The sequence below is a fragment of the Tursiops truncatus genome, chromosome 5 (assembly GCF_011762595.2).
Source record: "Tursiops truncatus isolate mTurTru1 chromosome 5, mTurTru1.mat.Y, whole genome shotgun sequence".
In the NCBI taxonomy this organism is placed as follows: Eukaryota; Metazoa; Chordata; class Mammalia; order Artiodactyla; family Delphinidae; genus Tursiops; species Tursiops truncatus.
In genome coordinates this window covers 108,442,493-108,461,522 of record NC_047038.1, presented here as the reverse complement: position 1 = coordinate 108,461,522, position 19,030 = coordinate 108,442,493, and the positions used below count along the sequence as shown (strand labels likewise).

Genomic DNA, 19,030 nt, shown 5'->3' with positions numbered 1-19,030 from the left:
AGAGTAGCACCTGCTCGCCACAACTAGAGAAAACCCGCGCATAGCAACGAAGACCCAACGTAGCCAATAAATAAATATATCTTTAAAAACAAAAGAGAGATAATCAGTAGAATTTTTTATTAAGATAAGGAAATATACTATGCCATTCTGAGCTGCTTCCTCCTGACCCCTGAAATTCCTCATTAAATTATAAAATTATTGAATCAAAAGCTTTACTGGGATTGTAAAGCAACTATGGCTAATAAACCAGAAGGGCCTCTTTATGTATCCTGTTTACATAGAAGTTGTAACCTGTTACGTGTCCACGAATGTTTTGATATTTTCTCTTTAAGAGGTGGAACTTGATTCTCCTGCCATGGAGCCTGGGCTATATTTAATAACTCACTTGTAACAAATAAGATGTAGCAGAAATGATGGCATGTGACTATCAAGGCTAGGTCATAAGAAGACACTGGGGCTTCTGTCATTCTCTCTAGGATCACTTGCTCTGGGGAAAGTCATATAGTCACTCAAAAGCAGCCTATGGAGAGGAAGACTTGGTGCAGAACTGAGTCCAACTGCCAATGGGCATGGGAATGCATCCTCTTAGAAAGTCCTCCAGCCTAGGATAACTGCAGCTCCTGCTAATATCCTATTATTTGTTGATTCTATCTCAATTGCATTTGTAATAAGATACTAACTAAAAAAATTGAAATAAACACTAATCAAAATCAACACAAAATTAGGTATGTTAAAAGTAAACTCTAAGTTTCTACTGCTAATACATTTCAATCAATAGAAAAATCCCAGTGTTAACTCTCCTCCTAGTTCTTAAATTAGTTAACTAAATTGTACTGATGAAGCATTAACACCTACCAAGAAAGAAAACAGTTGATGATGGTGCTATTTAAACATAGACAACTGGTCAGCACATAGGAAAGAGAGGTACAACCCCAAACTCTCCCGATTCCCTGTACTGTGAGAGATGCTTTTTGGCATTTTAACATTCTTTTCAAGTAGTTATTAAGTTACTTTGAACAATATAAATACTAGTTATTAAGTCCATATGTATACACAAAGTTAATATTTGAACTCTGATTTGCCAGAGGTTAAAGATAAAAGTTTTAATTGTGTTGTATTCAAAATCCTTAATATATGGATTTGATATTTACATCAACAGAGAAAAAAATTACAACAAATATGACATAATAAAGCAAAGTCTAATCATTTTTATCAAAATGATTAAAAATTTTAATCTGATTTATCATACGTGTTAAATAATGGTACACTTGAAAATGGGTATATAATAAGCACTTTTGTAACTTAGATATTTTAAATACAGAGAGTCTATTTTTCTATGATCTGTGCTGAGATAAAATTTAATATGATAACATTTACTAAACGTAAGTGTGTAGTTTAGTAAGTTTTGAATATACCTATTTCTGTAACCAACCATCATAGAAAGACTCCAAAAAGCTAATTCCTTTGTCCCAGTGTCTGGCTCCTGGCAACCAATGATCTGCTTTCTGTCACTATATGCTTCTGTTTTTTCAACAATTTCATATAAATAGAATCATATAATTTCACATAATTTTTCAGTCATTTCATCTAAGTAGAAGCATAGCCCATGGCTATGATGTACGTAGCCCACGGTACTTAACTTCTTTTACTCAGCACAATGTTTCTGAGAGTCATCCACGTTGTTGCATGTATCAGTACTCAATTCCTTTTTATTTCTGAGTAGTATTTCATTGCATGGATGTAGTGCAATCTATTGATCCATTTACAGTTGATGGAACTAGAAATATTTTCAGTTTGCGACTACATGAATAACATTTGCTTACAAGTGAATGTGGGTACATATATTTCATTACTCTTGGTAAACACCTAGGAGTGGAACTGACAGGACATAAATTAAGTGTATATTTAACTTAATAAGAAATCTGGCAAATTTTCCAGAGTGACTATACGAATTTGCATTCCTACTAGCATAGTTTTAGAGCTACTGATACTGTATATTGATTTCACATTCTTTACCTTTTTCTGTTTTTGAAAATCAGGTTTACTGATTTCTTTACATAGCATAAAATTCATCCTTTTTTAGGTATACAATGCAATGAGTTTTGCCAAAGAGAGTTGTGTAACACCACAACAATCAAGACAGGAAATATTTCCATGTTATCAAAAGGTTCCCTCACACCCTCCTTTGTAACTAATCCTCCCTCTTCACCTCCAATCTCTTGAAACCACTTATCTGATTTCTGTCCAAGTAGTTTTATTTTTTCCAAAAGGTCATATAAATGGAATCACACAGAATGTAATCTTTTGTGTTGCCTTCTTTCATCTAGCATAATACTTTTTAAACTCATCTGCCTTGTTCTGTATTTTAGTAGCTTATTCCTTTTTATTGTTGAGCAGTATATCCTGTTGTATGGTTGAATGTACCATAATTCGTCCATTTACTAGTTGAGGACGATGTTGGCTATTTCCAATTTTTTGTGACTATGAATATAGCTGCTATAAACATTTGTGAATAGGTCACTACATGAATATACATATTTTCATTTCTCTAGGGTAAATGCCTTTGAGTGAGACTACTGGGATGTATGGTAAGTGTATGGTTAATTTTATATGAAACCGCAAAACTGCTGACTTTCCCATCAACAACATGTGAAGTTCCAGTTACTCTGCATTCTTATTAGCTCTTGTTGTTATCAGTTTTTAAAAGTCATTCTAATAGGTGTGCCATGAGATCACACTGTGGTTTTAACTGGCAGTTCCTTGATTACTAATGATGTTTGGCATCATTTCATGTGTTTAATATTTGTATCTATTCTTTGCTGAAGTATCTGTTCAAATCTTCTACCTATTTTTTAAAAACAGATTGCTTGTCTTGTAATTAAATGTAAGAGTTTCTCATATATCCTGTATATAAATCCTTTGTCACATATAATTTGAATATTTTAACCCAGCCTAGAGCATATCGTTTCACTTTCTTAAGAGTGTCTTTCAAAAGCAAATGTTTTTAATTTGAAAGGCCAATTGATGATTCTTTAAAAAATCTTATCTAAGAAATATTTGCCTAACTCAAGGTGACAAAGATTTTTCTCCTATGTTTTCTTTAGGAAGTTTTACTTTGGCACCTACATTTAGGTTATATTACATTTTGAGTTAATTTGAGTTAATTTATGTTACATTTTGAGTTCATATGTTACATTTTGAGATAAAGGATGAGGTGGGGTTTTTTTGTTTTGGTTTTTTTTTTTTTTTTTTTTGGCATATGGATATGCAATTGTTGATCACCATTTGTTGAAGAAACTATCTTTTCCCATGGACATATCTTGATACCTTTGTTGAAAATCAAATTGACCATTTATGTATGGGCCTATTTCTGGACACTAATATTTTCTATTGCTCTATAAGTCTATTTTACAAAACTACCAAGCTACACTAGTTAATGTAATTTTATATTAAGTCAAAATCAGATAAAGTCCTCCAACTTTTTCTTTTTCAAAATTGTCTTAGCAATACTAGATATTTGCATTTCCATTTCAATTTACAATCAGGTTTTCAATTTCTTCAAAAGAGCCTTTTAGGATTTTGGATAGGATTGCTTTGAACCTATAGATCTGTTTGGAGAGAACTAACATCTTACTTTTATTGAGTCTTCCAGTTCATGAACATGGTATAGTACAACTTTCAATTTTTAGGTTTCTTTCATTTTCCTAAACAGTGTTTATAGTTTTCAGTGAACAAGTCTTAAGAATATATTTTCAAATATATCCAATTTCCAACTGTTCATTGCTAGTATACAGGAATAAAATTATATATGCTACGAAATAGCTAAACTCTTTTATGAGGGTTTTTTCCCCTATTTATATACATATATATATATATATATTTAACATCTTTATTGGAGTATAATTGCTTTACAATGTTGCGTTAGTTTCTGCTGTATAACTAAGTGCATCAGCTATATGTATACATATATCCCTATATCCGCTCCCTCTTGTGTCTCCCTCCCACCCTCCCCATCCCACCCTTCTAAGTGGTCATAAAGCACCGAGCTGATCTCCCTGTGTGCTATGCAGCTGCTTCCCACTACCTATCTATTTTACATTTGTTGTTTATGAGTTCTAATAGCTTTTTTTCTTTTTAAAAATTTTGCAGTTTCCCTGGTAATTTTAAGTCATTAAGTCATGTATATATACTGATAAAGACAGTTTTATTTCTTCCTTTTCAATCAAGATGGTCTTTAGTTTCCTTTTCCTGGTAATGTCTTTTTGTGGATTTGGAATTCAGGTAATGCTGGCCTCACAGAATTACTTGGGAAACTTATCCTTCTTTTCTATTATCTGTAAGAGTTTTCCCAGAAATTATATTACTTCTTCATTAAACATTTGATAGAATTTGCCAGTGAAACCATTTGAGCTAGGAATTTTCTCTGTTAGGAGATTTTAAGCTACGAATTCAATTTCCTCTGTAGAGTTATTAAAGTTATCCATTTTCGTTAGTGAGATTTGACAGTTTGTCTCTTTCATGGAATTTGCCCATTTCATCTAAGTTGTCTAAGTGGCATAAATTTATTCATAATATTTCCTTATATTTTTTAAAATATCTATTGGATCTGTAGTGATACCCCTTCTTTCATTCTGATATTGGCAATTTGTATCTTCTTTTTTTCATAAGTCTGGTATAGATATTTATTACACTTATTAACCTTTTCAGAGAAACAATTTTTCATTGCATTGATTTTTCTTTATTGTTTTTCTTTTCCTTTTCATTGATGTTCTGCCTTTGTTTATTATTTTTTTTCAGATTAGTTTAATTTACATTTGTCCCTCTTTTTCTAGTTTCTTCAGACAGAAGTTCAGTTGACTCAAAACAGTACACTAATAATCATCATTTACAATGAAGCATAAAACAGAAGGTCATACATTTCAAAACAAATTAGAATATTAATATAGATTATTTTCCATATTTTTCACATATAAAACAGCACCTGGTTTGAAGCAATCCAAAACTGGTTCCAATACCAACACGAGGTAGATAGTTAACCACTTTCTTTACTGTTGCAGGGTCTGGGAAGTTGAACATTATAGCAACTAGGAAAAATAATTTTTTAAAGTTAGAATGAAATACGATTTTCTTTCTGGAAAACTGACTTCTTGGTCCAACAAAATGTTTACTCTTAGTTCAGGTATTTTTTAAATAGAATTCTTACTGTATTACTTTTATTATAGTATATATCAAGTTTTAGCATTAATATGCCAGTGATGATACTCATTTTACTCATGAACTACCACAAACAGTACCTTCTCTAAATACTGTCAGAACTAATAACAACTATTGTTGCATTAATGTGACATGAAGTTGAGATTTTATCTTGCTACAACACAGAATTTGCAAAATTGAATTTTAGCAAGTTAAAAATATATCTGTGAATTTCTATAAAGACCTTTAAAATTTTAAGATTATATATTTAACAATCTAATACCCAAAAGTCTACATATACAGCTAATAAATTGTCAGCTGTACTTACTACTAATAATCAACAGCTTAAAAAAATATTCTCTTTACAATCCCTACATGTTTATGCTTTGTATGTTCCTATAATCCAGAAAAATGAAGAAAAATTTTTCCTCTCTGGTCAATAATCAATTTAAATGCTTTTTTATCATTTCTATCTCAATAATTACACATTTTGAGAATATCAATAAATGTACATCATATATATAAATATATTCAGCATATAAATGTTAATTTATGACAGTCATCTATAAATTTTTATCCTTAAAAAATATGAAAATAACAAAGTCATAAAATCATGACAGAGAATTTAGAAGATATTAATTTGGTTAGTCTTGAAATTTTAATTATATTAACTTCTGTATCAGAACCATAAATAATCTACAAGTACTCATCTAGAAGATGATCCTTCTTCTCCACCTAGCCTAAAAAAATACTATGAGCCAAAAAATTTTATCAGTGTTAGTGCAATTTTTAAACACAGGCTTTATAACATGTTTTAGGTAAATAATTATATGATCATTCACTAAACACCTAAAATATATTTAGAACTGTCATAAACATATCCAACATAACTTTTTAATATGCCTTTCTTACATATCCACTATTACACTGAATACAGGGGGAAAAAAAAGGAAAAACTCAGGTTATGGCAGGTGACCAAGGCCATGAGGGAAAGGCAACAGAAAAACAAAGATGCAAAGCAAGGACGCATGAGAAATTTCAAAGAAGGAAAAAAAATGAAGATGAGCAAGTAATAAATATTGTAAGGTCGAAACGCCTTTGGGACAGCAAGAATGCAGACTGAACTAAAGTGTGAAACATTCACTTGATTATTTGCCTGGACAAATAATGTTTACATTAGAAAAAGAGGTATGTGTGTGGGAGAAGACCAAATATGGAAGGGAAAAGCATCTTTTCCTAAAAAAATCTGCGTACCCTAAAACACATGATTTCATTAAAAAAGAAAATATGTATGGAATATACATTATGTGTAGATTTTTTAAATGATAACTTGTAGATTATAGAAAGAGAAAATAAGAAAACTTAAATCTTTTTAAATGAAATGAGTATGTACAATAAATCACAAGCTTTCACATATTCTCCTTTTATGCCTCCACTCATACCCAGTGATGCTTTTCCTTCAAGTTCACCTTGTCTCTCTTTTTTGTCTTAATGAATTTCACCAAGTTCAATTCTAAACCCACAAATTGAATTTTAGTTCTTTCAAGAATGATGTAATACAAAGCAACCAGGACAGTTCAGTACCATTTTCTGATGGTCCCTTTATAAATGGCAATAGATTAGACAAAAAATTAAATAAATGTATGAATCATTTGATTACCCTCTCCCCTCTCGAAATGCAACCACCTTCCAGAAGGAGTTTAAGCATCAGAGCAATATGAAAACTCTACGACTGATTAAATGGGTAGTTATCCCCCATATTTATAAAGCACTGCACTAATTTGTGATTTGGCCAGAAAAATAAATTACTACAGATATTTCTAAGAGTGACCAAAGGGGGAAAAACCATGAAGATGCACATGGTTCAAAAAGAGGTCAGTAGGACAGAGAGTGGGCTACAAAATTCTGTCTAAATGGAAACAATATGGTATGTTCAAAATGAAATCTTAAGGAGATGGAGCTTAGCTTTGTAACAATATAAGTCTGCAACGTATTACCTCTGTTTGCCATAAAGATCTCCAGGGCTGTATTTTGCAAAAGATAACGACGAGAAAAGATCGATCGTATCTCTGAGAACAGCCATTTTCCATGCAGCCCTTCTGTATATGCCAGGATCTAGTGAGGAAAAAAAGAATCCAGAGTACGTAACAATAGAATTTTTTTGTTCTTCCCCCCAGTTAAACAGAAAAGTCCCTATTAAGAAAAATAATTTCTAAGAACTGAATAGTTATTGAAATAATTTGGAGGGTGACTAGGAAAATAGATTGCAATTCATGAAAAAAGATGTTTAAATGAAAAAGCAGAACAAAACTGTAACACATCTATTTATAAATATATTTGGGGGCCTTTTAAGGCAATGATGTAGTCTACTGCTTTTCAGGAAATACATATTGCATTACTGATTGATTGATTTTTGAGTCATATTATACAAAGCAAAATTTTAGACAACCCTTAAAAAGACCTCAAAAGAATGTTCTACATGCTAACAGATGACATATAAACTTCAGTTTCATATAATATGATTATAACATATCCAGAAATACTTTTTGCATACTTTAAAATTACAAATTTAAGTTCATAACTTCAAAAAATCACACTTATAAGGTCACTGTTAAGGCAACAGTCACTCATTCAGAAAGCACAAAGACTGACTGTATGAGAGGTTAAGTATCATCTTGTCAGCTAGGCTAAACACAAACCTGCGAATGAACTCAGCGTAATCTCTCTATGGAGTAGGAGGTTGTCAGAGTGACTTGTTACAATTCTTGTCATCCCATGTGACAGATGCAATGGCTTAGAATCTTTGCCAACTCAAAGTAATCCTGTCTTTAGTCCTAAGCCACTTTGTTGCTTTGTTATTCAAGTTTTGTTTTTTAAAAAATTCATTTCAAAAGCTTAATTATGAAGGTGTTAAATGAAAACAAGAACTGGAATTTCTCCACACTAGTACGTCACAGAATATTAATGAAGAAAATGAGATGTATTTGCAATCAAACACTGATGAAAATCCGTGACAGCAAATTAAGTTAAACAACTAAGATAAATTTCTCAAAAGTAACCACCATTAAAAAATACAAATAAAATGACATTTGATTATGATATTGCACTGTAAGGACAAAGACAGGATAAACAAAGAGAGGAAAAATAATGAATAGTAAGAATGTATCCTACAAAAATGTTTGTTTTTGATTTCCATTTTCTAGATCTTAATTGTAAAAAAACTACATTCCTCAATGCAAAATACAGAGGATTTTTTGGGGAAAAAAAGAGAAAGCAACCTTATTTAACTCACTAAATATGTATTTAGATTTTTCTACAGAAATTATTCTATTTCTGGTACCATACAATCTAGAAATGAAAGACTGGGTACAATTCTTAGGCTCGGTGTTTTTTGAAAAAACAAGACAACATTTCAAAGTCCCAAACGACTAATCACACTTTCAGCTTTAAAACAGGTGATAGAGAAAATCCTACTATCCCTTTCATACAATCAATACCTATATAAGTAAGATCAAGAGAAATTAGGAGAAAAAAAGAGGACAAAACATCGGTTCTACTCTCAAATAGTTTCTTAAACCAGAGGTCACATGCACCCCTTTCTCCAACCACAACCAGTAGCTCCAAGGCTCCAGAGTCTGCAGTGGCCTCCTGACTGGTCTCTCTCCTTCTAATCTTACCTGGAGAACCTACTATGACCAGAGAAGCCAAAAAAAATATAACTTTTTAAGTACAAATCAGATCATATACTCGTATATTTAATACCATCCAGTGGCTCTGCATTATACGCCTAATAAACTCCTGAAGCTCTTTATAACTGTTTATAAAGCCTTACATCTGGGACTGTCTGATGAGCCCAACTCATTCTTCCTCAGGGCCTTTATACTTGCTTTCTCCTCTGCTTGGAATGTTCTTCTCCCAGATCTTTGTATGGCTGGCTCACCCTCACAGTCACATTTCTGCTCAAATGTCACCTCCTTAGAGAAGCCACAGGATCTAAACCCCACTTCCGCCACTACTGCCTCATCCCACCCCAAACTCATCAGATTTCCTTTGTAACACTTATCACCACCAGAAATTACAATATTTCCTTGCTTGTCTATTGCCTCTCTTCAGCACTAGAATATTAGAATCTAAGTTCTATTAGACCAAAGGCTTTGAATGCACTCTATTTCCATCTTCTAGAACAAGGTCTGACACAAAGTAGATGTTTTTGAATGATTAAAATGAATCAATGGATGGCAACCAGAATTCCATATATGATCCACATTAATTTTGGGGGGGCCGTATGGTATTTTCCCAAAATTTCAAGTAGTTGAAAATACTTGAGAAAATGGTTATTTACATAAATATTCAGATTTCTGGTTTCTAAGGAAAAACTGGAGCATCTGTCAAACCTAGATCTATATACGCCACATAGTACAACTGGCGTGCACTCTCGGTTTTGAAACAGTCTCCACTCATTCACTCATTTACTATCTGTCTGGTTTCCATTGGTATTTGAGTTTGCCATACTTAACTTATCAAGTAGTAGAGAATCCAATACATGTTCTGTAACACTTGTAGCCCAATCTATCCAACTATTAATAAGGAAAATGAGACTTAAACAAGATAAATACTTAATACAAAGTCCCTTGGGAAGTTAGTGGCAGTCTGGCCTCCTCCCAGGTTTTCTAATCCAAATGTCCAGAGCTTACTTATATACTACATTGCCACATTTTAAATGTTTGTTAAACTAGAACTCAGCTCATCAGAAATTTTAATCAACTACATTTGTTTTCCTGTACTTGTGTTAAAAGTGAAAGAGGAAAATCAAACAACAAAGCATTAGGCTTTAAGCTCTGTCATACGCTAAAAATGTCACACACTGGTCTGAAAATTCTACCTCTTATATACTATAAAGCTATACAACAAGTATTGTTGCTCATAATGGTGATGGCAATCATTGCAAGATCATGGCCATGCAACTAAAGATTTAATTATTTTCTAGACTATTCCAATTACTAGCAGAAGTATACTAAAACACTCTTACAAGATTTTTCATGTAATAGTTTTCCAATCAATCAAAAAGTTCAATTTATATCCCATTCCTTTAAGCAGTATAGTTATTTTAAAAATATACTTGAAATATAGCAAGTGGTATGGTCCTTTAAAATTTGTTTTATTACCAAATGTCAAATATACGCAAAACTACAGAAGATGACATAAGCCCCACGTACCCATTACTGAACCTTAGAAAATCCTAACATTTTGCTACACTGTCCTATATATTTTAAAAACTTATAAAGCATTACAGATAATGTTGAAATTCCCATGTATAACCCTTCCTGATCCCATTTTCCTCCTTCATCAGAGCCAATCACTATCCGTGTTTTGAGGTTTAACATTCCCATGTAAGTTTTTATACTATTAGTACATACACATCCACAAATAATATCCAGAATTGTTCTACATGTTTTCAAACCTGATATCAATGGTATCATACTGAATGTATGACAGTGTGCAATCAGCATTAAATATAAGCAGGTAAAGTAGTGTTTTAAAACTTAGAGAAAAAGAAACAGGAGGAGAGACAGAAAATCATTTAAAATTGCCAAAGCTATCAAAATTTAAAATCTTACACACAAAAAATTAGACTGACTTAAAAAAAAAGTAACAAATGAAATTCTACACTTATGGTCAAGATAGTGGGATTTAAAATAGAAACAAAGAATCTCTTAACTAACAGAATTACTAGCTGAAATTGATATAATAACATTTCTTTTAAGTATTCATTAGGAAAAGGTGTCAGTACTGAAAAGCAGCTGAGGCCTAGCTCAGCAAGAGGTTTATTTCTTATTGGACTGGTATATTCCTGGTCTGAGGCTTCACTTCAAAGTCTCTAGAGTTCAATTAAAACTGGATTAGGTAGAAGCAGACCCTTCTTTGGGACTTTCTGTTCACTGAAACTCTACATACACTGACAGCACCCTAGACAGAGGTCTAGCCCTCCAATGAATCAGTTGCTATGGAAACCGTATCATTACCATTGCTCTGCAGTTATGACCACAAGTCTTGAATAGCTTGAAAGCTTAAGCCCTCAGCACTCTCTCTGAATGTTTACCACCTTGTTTTCATATCATTAGTATTATTATTAGTGAATTCAACTTTCATATTTTAATAATTTGTTTGAACAAAGATAGTTTATTGGTTAAATGTTGACATAAGGTTGTAGAGAGGAAAAAAGAAATCAGTATTTAATATATACATGTATATATACTCACATACATATAAAAGCATATATACTATTTCTTTACATTAAAAATATCAAACATATTTTCTTTAAAATTTTTATCTGAAAATTGTGACTCTGAAAAAGGATTTATTATTTTGCCTGAATAGTACACAGCTTTTATTCTACACTTCAAATAGTATACTATGAATACGTGGGAAAATTTCTTCACCCTGTTGCATTAATTGGCTTGAAAGCAAAGTATTTTTCACCTTTAACCATTCATTTTGAAAAGCTAATGAATTTATCCAAATAACACTTTCTTCTGCTTTCTCATCCTCATGAAAGAATAAAAAAGAAACCTGCATTTATTGCCCAACTGCAAGATACTCTTATTTACTGAATATTAGGTATGTTCAAAAAATAGATTTAAAATAGTCTCTGAAAATATAGCCATATTTGTTCCACATAAGTAAAAAAAGGTTTTGTTTTCAAAATCTACCCTCAATAAATATAAAATGTTTTCAAATTCTTTTTAAAGGGAAAGATACTAAAAAGTGATCAAATGTTTTAACCTCAAAAATAAGAAATATTTACATGGGAGTCTGCACATACAGAATCAATAAAAAGTGTTTTTAGAAACACTATTCTTAATGTTTACAGCTAGCACTGTATATCTTAGTCCCAAATATTCACCGATTTTTGGAGAGGTTTTACTCTTTCAGAGAATTCCACACTGATTTCTGAAGAATTCAATAATAAAAGTAAAATTAGATAAAATATACAAACAATAGTACTTAAAATTTCACAACAAAACCATTTCCAAAGTATATGGATATATATTTAACATGAAGAAAAACATTTTAAACTTAGCATACAAAATATAAACTAATCATGCCATCAGTTAAATAATGATACCACAGGTAGAAAATATTCATATCCCATTTTCATGGAACATAATTATAAATTAGTCACAAGGATTATACCTTAATATGGGAAAACAGTAAATATTTGAAATATATTTAAAATGAAAACACATGTTAAAAAATAAGACACTAGTCTAAAAATAGTCTATCAACTCACCACTAAATACATGTGCAAATATGTTTTATTTACGATAATTGCAATTTTACCAAAACAGTTTAAAGTAATTTTAATCGAGTATTTTAAATTTGTACCACTCTATTATTAACATAGTTTTTGGATTTTGCTGCATGTAATTTTCTCTGAAGCTTGATACCAAAGCACAGCATTAAATTTATTCTAATACTGAATTCCAGTTGGTTTAAGGATGTACTTCATCATCAACTATATAAATGTTAGTAAAGTTTTTAAAGATATATTCTTAAAACAAACTTAGAGGTCTTTTTGAATTGAAAAATGGCATATACTTGACTCTGGTAGAAATTTTAAGATGGTAATTTTGTTATTTAATATATATCCATGAACACACAGAATGTCCCCAAACTTGGAAAAGAACAGAACAATGACAACAAAAGTATAAAAGTTATGAATGCAGAGAAAATTACCTTTTAAATTAATTATGAGTCATTTGATATTTTTCATCTATATAGTAAATTTCCTCCTTCTGCTTACTAGTTCTGTGATACAGTACAGTATTCTTCTTAGCATTTTCATGGGTGAAAAATTCAATTAAACATATTCATTACTCTAATGTTCTACTTGGCAGCTTAGTCAGTATGAAAAATTTTAAATATATAAATAAAATGCTATGTGACCTCTGTATTGATTGGGCTAAAGTGGTTTTAGCCTGGGAGTGGATGATGGGGCAGCTGGGAGGAGCAAGAGGGGAGCATACAGACATATACACTCTTAGGTTTTCTCTTCCAATTACTGAGGGAGATGATAAAACCACAGCAAATGATGTATCAGCTCATTTTATCTTATCGCTTTGGGGCTAGGTGACAATGAAGTTCATATTTCACTGGCTCCCATTGAAGATTGTGAAAATTACTTGCCCTCATGACCTGAAATTTCACTAGAAGACAGAAATTTCTCTTCTGCAAAGTAATGCAATTTTTCAGATGTCAACCTTTAGCCCAGCTTTAAAAATTAATTTCATTTATATTAACCAATGATATTGATATTTTCACAGAACGCTCTTTGATACATAAAGCAATGACTGGCAAATTGATGTTGCTTTAGATAGGTAAAACTATTTTATTTTAAGCTGCTATGGCAGACAGATTTATGGCAAACTGAAATTCCCATTTCATAATTTAATATTTGTGCTGGAGTAGTGCACCTTTAAGCCCTTGGCCTGTAAATAATTCAGACTCAGTTGGTTCTGTTTTATTTTCAATATTCTTCAGCTTAAAAATAATTTGCATTCTAAATGATGTATCATAAAGCCACCTCTTATGGAACTAACATTTAGTATATATCCTAACGAGTCAAAAGCCAAATATAATAATGAATAAGCAGAACAAAGAAGGTATTTATCCACCAGCTAACTAATTTTTAGATTTTTTTAAATTTAAACTATATCTCCAATGTGATTTTTTTTTTGAAAGAAGAACCCAGATACACCACAAAAGGTTAATAAGGAAGAATAATAAGCAACATGAATGCATCTTACTTTATTTTTCGTAACAGTACATAAAGAGCTAGGTATTAAGTTTTCAGAAAAGGAGTAGAATAAACTTAGATAAGTATGTGAATTAAAATAGAGACATTTGGATTTGGAGGTACCTTTTAAGATAAAAATATAATAAAAATAAAGCCACAATGTCAGTTTTACCATGAACAAGATGTGAAAGTGTTCCATATGATTTTAGTATAGAGATACAGAAATTACCTTGAAATCCGTACAAAGAAAATTTTAAATATTTTGTAGTAAAAATGTTACTAAAAAAATATACAGTCTGGTACCTTATCAAGTTTTTATTACCTTTATCCAGTAAAGAGTTTTGTCTAATTCAAATGCCTTGAGAAAACAATCATTAGACCAATACCCTTCATTTTATTGAGGTAAATTGAACATAAACATGCATTAATTTATGCATTAATCGATATTCAAAATTAGAAAAAGGTCAAAAAAAACATTTCTCTAGTTTAGCTACTTTCTCCCCAAAATGGTTTAATACCAGTCTGCCTCACTTTCTACTCCCAAAATCACTTTTGCATTTTTTATGCTAACAATATCCATATTATTTTTTCTTCAAAAACATTTATAGTTAAATTTCCTTACATGTATGATATGAGGAAATGGTAATATAAATAATACCTTATAATTTTTCCATTTAGATTGGAAAAATTCCTAGTTACTTCTCAAAAACTTGTGAGAAGGACATGCCATTGTCACTGAATTCAAGTTACAAAATGTTTTTAGCTATTATTCTGCACACTGACTCTCTAAGGTCATGAGTTGTCTATTCCTGAACAAAGAGTTAAATTTAAATCAGCACTAATAAAAAACCACCTAATTTTAAATGTGCTGGAATATTCTATAATATATACTTTTAAAACAAGCAATGGACACAAACTATCTTTCTTCTCGATGCCAATTCTTACTTTATGAACTCAATCTCAATCTCAGATTGGTATCAAATGCCCTCCCTACATACAGGAAACCCAATCTTCGAATTAGAGTAATATCAGTCTACTTATCTCTTTGTAGCAGATACAACATGGTTTAGTCATTGGAAGATTCTCTGGTGACCTATTTAACCTATTTAAACTAATTAAAGGGAAAACCTTTGTTTATCTTCAAGAAATTTGCTTTTGTTCTTCAAACACAACAGAGAACAGAAATAAAAAGCAAAAGGAAAAGGAAAAAGTTACATTAGAACTTGATGCTAAAATCAGGACACTTTCTTCCTAATTAGAGGGAAATACTTTTCCACTTTATTTTTTTTAGCTTTCTTCCTCCTATTAAGTACTCATCTTGTTTAGCTGGAGTCAATTATAAATGACTAGTATAGGTTCTTATTTGCTTCCAAACTAAATACTGCTTCCAAACTAAATACTTATTTGCTTCCAAACTAAATACTGTGCTCATATTCAGCTTCAGATATAATCTTCCAAAAAGGTATTTTTTTAAAGGACCTATATTACAGAAAACATTATGAGTGCTATTTAAATAAGATTTGAGGGTTAACATGATTTCATTGCATAACTCAGTAACACTGCACACCCTCGCTAGATTGGAGTTCCTACTTCCTGGAGCTTCTTGAGATTAGGCCACTGGTGTTAGTCATCTTTCTATTCACATACCAAACATGGTGCCGGGAACATGGAAGACATTGACTGATGGATGGAGAGTCAGCCCAACCTCACAAACTACATACAGTCTAAGATTCTGGGAACACATGAACACAAACATAGCACAAAGCAAAAAGGGACAGAAAAATGAAAAGGAAAACTACAATACAGCATTAAAAAATAAATAAATAAATTCAAGGGTCAGCATATTTCAACTTCTGACCAAGATGGAGTTAACAGGAACTGGATTTACCCTTGTACACAAAAAATGTTTAAAACAGATATAACATGTGGAAAAAATTGTTTTTAAGAGATGAAACACCAAGCAGTGAAAGACAGTGATCTCTGAGAGACAGGAAAAAAAAGTGGTGACACCACCTACTGCCCCAGCTCTCTGCCAGAGGAGACTCTGCAAGCCCCGGAGCAGGCAGGAACATAGTGGTCTCTAGGAACAGAGAAAACAGCTTGAAGTACTATGAGATCAAGGGGGCTAAAACTGCAAGATAGAGTAGCGGATTGGAGAAAGCTGAAAAGTAGCAGAGCTCCTGAGATCTGCAGTCTTCAGGTGAGATCTGATCAGCTTAAGAAAACAACCTGAGACCAGTAAAGAATCATTCCCCCAAATTACAGGGAACAATATGCAGAGCTCACACAACCAGAGCAAAAAACAATCTCATAATTCATCGAGCACTGGTTAGAGTACTCAGAAGGGTTTTGCCTCAGTAGAGGGGGAAAAATTAGCCCTAGGCTAAATGCTGCTCTGGTCCTGCCTAACAAACCGTAACAGCAAGATCCACATAGATCAAACCATTTCCAAGGTACGTAATTGTATCTTAGAAAAACGAATTAAAATATTTATAGCATACAAAAATATCCACCACACAACAGGGTAAAATTCACAACAGCTGGTACTCAATTCATAAATTACCAGGCCTGAAAAAAAATCAGGAAAATATAACCCATAATGAGGAGAGAAATTAATTAATCAAATGACACAAATGATAGAATTATTGGTAAAAGACATCAAATTGGACAAAGTAGATTTTAGAGCAAAAAACCATTAATAGGAATAAAGAGGGTCATTTCATAATAATAACAGATCATTTCCTCAAGAGGTCATAATTATCCTAATGGTTTCTGAACTGAATAATAGAGCTTAAAGAATATATGAAGCAAAAATTGAGAGAACCGAAACTAGAAACACACAAATCCACAATTATAAACAGATTTCAACATTTCCCTTTCAATAATTGATAAAGCAAGTAGATGGCACATCAGTAAGGATATAGAATACTTGAACAAGAACACTGAACATGAACTGACATCTATAGAACACTCCATCCAACAACAGGAGAGTATACATTTACAAAGATAGAGCACATTATGAGCCAAAGACCAAGCTGCAATAAATTTAGTTAATTCCAATCATATAAAGGTATATTTTCTGACAACAATGGAATTAAATTAGAAATCAGTAACACAAAGATTTTTTTTTAATTCCCAAAATATGAAAACGAAACAGTATACTTTTAAGTAAACCCATGGGTCTGAGAAAAAAATGAGGAAGTATTTTGAATTGAATACAAATGAAACCACGACATATAAAAAGTTGTGGAATGGCAGTTAAAGTACTACTTAGAAGGAAATTTCTAGCACTAAACACCTATATTAGTGGGAAAGAAAAAAGGTCTCATATCAATGATTCAGCTTCCACCTTAAAAAAACTAGAAAAAATAAGAGCAAATTAAACCCAAAGTAAGCAAAAGAAAAGAAATAAAAATTAAAGTGAAAATCAATGAAACAGAAAATCGAAAAATAGAGAAAAAATAATCAGTGAAACCAAACACTGGCTCTTTGAAAAGATCAATAAAATACATAAACTTCTAACCAGACTGATCAGGCAAAAAAGAGAGAAGACACAAATTACCAAAATCAAGAATGATATCAGGAATTATCAATATCAGAAGAAAAAAGCATCCCTATGGATTACACAGAGACTAAAAGAATAATAAGGGAATATTACATACAACTTTATACCACTAAATTGGACAATTTTTATCAATGGACAGCGAACTACCAAGAGAAGTTTTCCTACTCCTGCACTTCCACAAATTATCCCTGAATGTACCCAACTGTCCCCTACATTTCTCAAGAATGTCTACATCAGTTTCCTTTTTTTGTGTATTCCAATTTGACATTCTTTGGATTTTAGAAGGGTGGCTGAATTCTCAGCCCTCTCATTTTACAGTGAGGGATTTCATCCATGACCACTGCTTCTAATACTAAATGACACAGGAGTCTAGCAATCTACTGAAAAGACATTAGCGGTGATTACCTCTACATGGAGAGGACAGTTGGACTCATATCCAACCACTTGCTAGATACCTCCACAACAATATCCTCTAAACTGTCAAATTCAACATATCCCAAAATGAACTCATTATTGTCCCCTCAGGAGCTACCATTAGTCCATTACACACTATTTTGCTAAAGGGAATCACAAAAACCACACAGAAATCTGAGTCATCCTAATGCCTACATATCATTCCTTTTGACCTCAGTCACCTCTCAGTCAACAAGTTCAATAGATTCTATCTCCCTATCAGCACTTATATCCACCTGCTCTCGGTCATGCACACTGAAATCTACTTTAGAGCAAGTCCTCATCATATTTGAATATTTTCAGACATATTTCATGTTCCAACCATGTCACACAACATACACTCATTCAACCATGCTATGCTGTTTCATGCTTACATGCCTTCCATGTGTTAGTGGTCTTATCTGGAAAGCAAACTCTTAATGAGCTTGGTAGAGGAGGTGGTGAGGGTGCTGTATTACAGTAGTAGTAGACAGTAATAGCAACAGCAGCAACAAATACAATTTAATTAGAGCTCGCTATATGCCAAGATCTATGTTAAGAGCTTTATTTCAATTCATTATCAAAATGGCATTATGAAATAGATATTTTCACCATTTTATAAATGAGGAAATGATTTTTGAGAGGTTAGATGACTTAGTCAATATCACATAACTAGTAAGTGGTATAGCCAAGTCTATCAGGCTTCTAACACTGTGCTCTAAGCCACTACCTAGTACTTCCTCCACGGTGAAAGTCTCATCCTTAAAGGCCAAGCCAAGGTTTTATTAAACCTCTGAATTCCCAAGCAGATGCAACAATTCTCTGTTTTCTGCTATCACAGGCCTAGTACGAATTCCGTTTATTTGTAATGTATCCCCTACCAGACAATAAATTTCCTTAGGTAGACATACGTATTACTAATTCTATAAACCTGGAGTACGTAGTACATTATATAACTGAATGAATGTATACTTAACGAATAAATGATGAAATTAACTATTTCTGCTGAAAATTATTCCTTATCTCCCACTCCTTGCTTCCAC

General features: G+C 32.2%; 1 protein-coding gene across 5 annotated transcripts in view; it reads right to left on the bottom strand.

The window, feature by feature from the left end:
- LRBA (LPS responsive beige-like anchor protein) overlaps window positions 1-19,030 on the bottom strand; it is a 727,902-nt gene that overhangs the window by 214,670 nt on the left and 494,202 nt on the right. For all 5 annotated transcript variants that reach the window (XM_033857307.2, XM_033857309.2, XM_033857305.2 and 2 more), the window contains 2 exons: window positions 7,191-7,308; window positions 4,982-5,084 (listed from right to left, as the gene is read on the bottom strand). In XM_033857307.2, the coding sequence (XP_033713198.1) occupies window positions 4,982-5,084; window positions 7,191-7,308 (221 nt within the window). The remainder of the gene's footprint in view (window positions 1-4,981; window positions 5,085-7,190; window positions 7,309-19,030) is intronic.